At 38.2% G+C, this 5,694-nt stretch overlaps 1 protein-coding gene across 2 annotated transcripts; it reads right to left on the bottom strand.

The window, feature by feature from the left end:
- Nucleotides 1-1,195: 1,195 nt before the first annotated feature.
- On the bottom strand, nt 1,196-5,087 carry zfand2a (zinc finger, AN1-type domain 2A). 2 transcript variants are annotated; one of them, XM_033644062.2, is made up of 10 exons: nt 4,899-5,087; nt 4,070-4,170; nt 3,883-3,977; nt 3,355-3,486; nt 3,122-3,273; nt 2,884-3,012; nt 2,690-2,765; nt 2,528-2,604; nt 1,663-1,797; nt 1,196-1,515 (listed from the first exon to the last, which is right to left on the bottom strand). In XM_033644062.2, the coding sequence occupies exons 2-9, from the start codon at nt 4,122-4,124 to the stop codon at nt 1,686-1,688; spliced, it is 828 nt and encodes a 275-aa protein (XP_033499953.1). In that variant the 5' UTR covers nt 4,125-4,170; nt 4,899-5,087; the 3' UTR covers nt 1,196-1,515; nt 1,663-1,685. The 2 variants fall into 2 exon arrangements, with proteins under 2 accessions (XP_033499953.1, XP_033499951.1); XM_033644060.2 differs by having other exon boundaries at nt 1,713-1,797; nt 4,899-5,086.
- Between the last annotated feature and the right edge of the window lie 607 nt (nt 5,088-5,694).

Here is a 5,694-nt window from a genome sequence, read left to right as displayed (position 1 = left end):
CACGCCCTTCAGCTGTGCTTGGTAAATATTGTGATGTAAATGGCTTTGGTTTTGTCAAAACACCCCCAGACAGCATCTCACCTGCTGGCATCGCTGGTCACATCAAACACCTCAGTGGACCTCGACAATGTCTCTCCTCATTATGTAAATGTCAGCAAAGGCAAAAACAGTGGGACAAAAGGGGCAGTCACCTGATTTTACACGACAATTTAATCTCCAAGAACAGTAAACAAACACAGGCTGTGTAGTAAACATCCAAGCCTGCTATGAAAAATTAAATATCATCTGTGAAGTGTTGCTGCCCTCTGCTGTACAAACCCTAAATGACCCACTGCAACAAGTAGACCAACATTTTTCGGTTGATTGAATAGCCATAAATGTTCCAACGATCAGTATTCTGATAGCTTGTTTCATCCGATCAGTAGTCCATAACTTAAAAATATTACGTTTCTGATGATATGAAACACGGTAAAAGCCACAGATCTTTAAATTTCAAAAAAAGTTTGCCGGTTTTGCTTGATAAGTGACTTAAATGATTAAATTGATTAGTAAAGTTGTTGCAGATTGATTGTCCAATGACTAATCACTTAATAGTGTGTAATGAACTAACTTCATCTTACCATTTGTAAATAATAATCCATTTTAAAGCATAAAAACTAAATTAGAAAACTGTCTTATAATTTTTTTTTACATAAATTATACAATAATTCATCGTAAACTTTTAAAGGCTACTGTATTATATCGTAATCCACAGCAGCTGTGATGTAAGTCCAGAGTTTGTTGCATTCTTGAACACCAGAATTTATTTAAGACAGGTGCACTGCATCAAAAATGTTATGCCGCTAATCACTTGAACTGTTTTTACTTCACTATGTTAAAGCCCTGAGACCTTTATCGTAAAGCTTACTAAAGATGCTGCTTGAGAGCCAAAACATAATGTATGAAAACAAAGATGCTTCAATATTCTCACTCTCACAGTAGCTCTATTTTGCTGAATAAAACTGGCCTGAGCTCAGAAACTGCCTGCAGATTGTATCGTCTATAAACAAACCCTTCTGCTGAAGAGCTGCATAAACTGTGATAATTCCACTTCACAACACTAAATGGACTGGCGGATTTGACTAAATAACAGGCTTCAGACTCTCAGTGTTAAGTGTGTCTTCGAATCTGAATCAACTGAGCAATTCACAATTCAGGGTGCATCATTTGAAATAATTTATTCAATATTCATATATGGTAATATAATGGTTCCATCATGATTGGCATATAAAATATGTACAGAGTGAAGCATTAGTAAAAATGACAGATCCTGCTGGGAAAGAATGTGCTTATATTGTAGAAGGCGGTAACATCTCAGCAACTTCCAAGAAGGATTTTCTTCATTTAACAATCATTGATCCTGGATATCGATGATTCCAGATGTGCAGGTTCTAGTAGATAGTTAGCACAGCTTGAAGTCTAAATGGTGGTCCGAGATTAAGAAAGGCTGCAATTGGACTGTTTGGACTCCCTCCCCTGAACAAAGACAATAGACATAGTTAGAGACAAAGACTTATTAATCCTCACACACATTGTACAATTAAAAATGTATGAAAGGCAAATTTGTTTCTTCTGCCAAAAAAGAAAGTTCAAAGAGGATGAATTGCCATGACAACAGTGTACCTCCATGTGTTCCTGTTAGCATGCTACTGACGGCTAAGCTTTCCGGGTACCTGTTGTCTCTGCTGCTGACGTCTGTATTCTTCTTCACTGGCAGCAAGGGCCTGAGCGAGAGCCAGATCCTCCTGCTCCTGAGGGCTGAGGCACAAACACAAAGAAAACCTCAGACTCACACACTTATTGAGGAAAAAAACACACACAAAGTAAATTTGTGTGTGTTAGCCTCCCTATTATTATTTGTACAGAAGATTTGAAGACAATGTGCCTGACCCATATTGTGTGATTGTACTGGTGTTTGTCCTCTGATGTTTTACTTAAAATTTTACTTAATGTTTTGCTTTTAATTAAGCAAAACCTTGTAACCTTGTAAGTGCTACATAGATAGAGATAACTTTGGATTTATTATCAAGTTTGCTTAGTTTATTGGGATCCCTGTTAGTCTACTACACTCAGGTGACACCAAAACACTGCACAACATCTGTTTTACTTTAACAAAATAATCTAAATATATGAAAATAGTTGTTTTTTTTTCATTTTCTTCCCTGTCAAAATCTGTCCATCTCTTAGTTTAACATGTTTTACTGTCTGAACACATATTGACAACCTGGATCTTGATAGCCTTGCCGGCATTAGAGCACTGTATTTTCACTGAATCAGAGATTCATTCAACATTAGTTACTCTCCACATCTTCCTCACTAGTCACATGCACCTCCTCGTTTTAATACCTCACTGCTCCTCAGTTAGTGTTTTAAGCTGAAGGTCAGTGAGAAAAACACATTCCACTCCACAGCAGCATGCTAACACAAGTTTGTTAGAAGTGATATTGAGCTGTTAACATGTGTCTGGGTTTTGATGAAGTTTACTCACGTCAAGGCCGGCTGTACTGTCGGCCTTGATTCAGCCAGAGACATCTCCAGAGCCCTTTGTAAAGCCTGCTCCTCCGTCTGCAATGACACACACTCATGTTTACATTTTCCTCACATCTGGGAGTTATTTTGTCAGATTATGTCATGTGAAAAATGTGCATACCATTCCGGCCTGAAATGATGCTGATGGTGGTATTACATTCTGTGCTGAAACGGAAGTAGGAATCCGCTGGGTTGGGCTGAGAGGAAAACAAACAAAAAAAGTGAATTGTTATTTTTTTCATCTACTTGAAAAAGTAATACGGCTGACCAGTTTCTCTGACGCATTTAAAATCAATACTGAAAATAAGTGTTTACCCAGTGCTGTGGCTTCTGTTGTTTGCACTCACACCATTAGATACAGGTCTAGAGTATCCTGAACCAGATGAGCTAGAACCAGAGGCAGAGGTGGAGGAAGCACCCTGGGTCCTCATTACAGCAGCATGTCTGCGCCCCAAAAATAAATAAATAAATAAATAAATAAATCAGCTATTCTTCCTGCAATATTCAGATGGATGGACAGCATTGTCTGAAGATGGAGTATGACTGTACCCACCCTGATTTGGACAGTGGTTTCCCATCAGTTTTACAATCATGGTCTAGTGGGTGCCGGTGTTTAAGACAGTAATTTAAATGACACTGGTCACAGGTCACTCGCATCATTTCCTTCTGCTTACAGCCTCCTTTTGAACATTTGTTTGTGAAAATCTGAAAGAAAAAAAATCTTGTTATTACTATTGTTTATATTCTAACTTGTTGTTAGGTGAAACTCCGCAGTTTTATATTAACCTTTCTCTTTCTCTGTGCAGGGTCCGATTTACAGTCTCGATCGATGTGCTCTCCAACTTTAATGTCAGGCATTTCTCCTCTCTTGACAGGAATGGGGATGTTGCACAAAGGGCATACCGGGACTTGGATGTCCTACAACAAGAAGGAAAAAAAAAAAAAACAGTTGTAAAACTGGTTCACAGATCCTCAGAAAAGGACGGCATTATCATGACTACTGATGTCAGGTCAGACCTTAACAATATAAAGTTAAACAATATCAGGACACAGTAGTGAGAAATATCATATTGTGATGTAATGCATCCTGATATCATTATTACCTAGACAGAAGATAAACCGTTCTCCTTAGGTTTACAGCGATCAGGTTTGGTTCAAAAACACAAGTTAAAGTGTGATTTAATTGTACTGTACATATATACACTACATCATAAAAACGACCTTAATAAATGGCCTGTTAATTTTGGAACCTTTGAATATGAACTTAATACAACACTGTAAACATAGCACAAAAGTTGCAGTCAGTCAAATTACCTTTTTGTAGGACGACATGCATTTGTGATTTGCATAGGTTATGTGGTCCTTGCAGAAGATCTCTTGACAGGCATCACATTTCATAGGAAGAAAATCTGCAATGTCAAGTAAGGTGTTACGTTTAAGAATCAAACTTAGGAGAATAAGCAAGCAGGATATTATCATCTTATAACCAAACAGCACTCACCTAACCGTTTGCAGGTCTTCTCAGAACAGTGCTCTCCCAAATCTGGAAACTCCATCACTAAGAAAAAAGTCTACAGCTGACAGTGGTGAAATCTTAACAACCTGGGAGGAGGAAGAGAAGAAAATGTTTAGTGATAGATGAAAGTCTGCCTGTATGAGTACTGAAAAAGGTCTCAGTGGATGCTAGCAAACGTTAGCTATAGAATTAGCTGTGTCATTCACAAGTTGACATTACATGCTGCTAGTATCTTATCAAGATTTCTTACAACATTAGCAACTCGTTTTTAATTTTACTGAGAAGTAATGCTGGTTTTGGTGTTCAGAAGTTGTCTTGGTCCTGATAAACTTCATGTTCCGAGTCCCTACAAAGAGGTTGCTAACCTGCTAGCTAGCTAGGCCAAGCTAACTTATACGATTAGGGTGGTTACATAACTGGCTCCAGCTCGAGTAATATATCGGCTTTATGTTGGTTAACAACTTAAAGGCAAACAGACATAAATATACTGTGGCCAAATCATAGTAATGCCATGTTTTGAAATCGCAAACCTTTATTAACAATTAGCTCAGCGCAAATGCTAGCTGCTAACTAGCTTGTGTGTTGTTCAGCAATAAGCCAATGATGTAACTATCGTCTATATAATATGACTACTGTACTGTAACGTTACTTCACGTTCTCTGTTTTAAGGCTAAACCTCCTGAATAAACAGCAGATATCAAATGCTAGCATACAGTTGTTGTTTGTCACCGTTAACCAAACTGTACTTTTAGCTAACTAAGCTAGCTACTTGAATTGGACAGCTAATCTCAGCTCTCGTTTAATTTCTACTCACCAAATCCCGTTTTCTTCTTCGCACAGTTATATTGCAGTAGGATCCAACGATGTTATCTCGAGTAATCCTGATTAATTCCGAGTTATAGTGCCTTCCTGACAGCAATGTAACCACAAATCCCTGAGCACCACTGCCTGTTTTCTACTGAGCTGTCTGTTTTCATCAAGTTTTGATGTGTCACGCACGCTCCGCCCACGAAAATGGTGTAAAATCACGTCACGAAATAACTCGTCACCTCAGGTGTGGTTTTTTTAGACGGTCACGAGAAATAACAAGAAAGATCTAGAATATTAGTCATGCCTAAATGGTCCAGAAAGATCCAGATTTTTCATCTCTACAGATTGGTATCATGTGTTTGACATTAGGCGTTTGCTACTGTGATTTTACTTTATGTACAAACTACAATGGCTGATTTTATTTTATTTGCCAAACACCTCCCTATCCTTGCCTCCTTCTCTGCAAAGTTAAATCATGTAGACACTGAAAAATACAGCTGTGTATTTGGGTTTTATTTTTGAAAGCTCATAGCGGAAGTGTTATTTAACATTACATTAATTGAATTAACATGCAGCCATATGCATGTAGAATAATGAGTGTGTGCTGCCCTCCAGTGGTCCAAGTGGGGAACTGCAACACATTAAATTAGTCCAGCATGAGTGCACATATGATAGCTCCTGTCAATACTTTTCTGATTAAAGTAACCAAGCTTAAAGGGGACACCACCCAAATTAAGCATTCCAATTATGTTGTTTCCATGGCCTAGGAAAGCTCAGTCCATAGGGACTTGCATTGAGAA

Source organism: Epinephelus lanceolatus, chromosome 18 (genome assembly GCF_041903045.1).
Source record: "Epinephelus lanceolatus isolate andai-2023 chromosome 18, ASM4190304v1, whole genome shotgun sequence".
NCBI lineage: Eukaryota > Metazoa > Chordata > Actinopteri > Perciformes > Serranidae > Epinephelus > Epinephelus lanceolatus.
Note: the sequence above shows the minus strand (reverse complement) of the source record. Positions and strands in the feature narration are given on the sequence as shown.

Excerpts from the sequence above, each read along its gene's own strand:
- zfand2a (XM_033644060.2), bottom strand. The coding sequence starts at position 4,124 with ATGGAGTTTCCAGATTTGGGAGAGCACTGTTCTGAGAAGACCTGCAAA. Across the intron at positions 3,978-4,069 it reads GAAGACCTGCAAACGGTTAG|ATTTTCTTCCTATGAAATGT; the intron begins GTGAGTGCTGTT and ends TTGACATTGCAG. Across the intron at positions 1,516-1,712 it reads GTCAGCAGCAGAGACAACAG|GGGAGGGAGTCCAAACAGTC; the intron begins GTACCCGGAAAG and ends GTCTTTGTTCAG.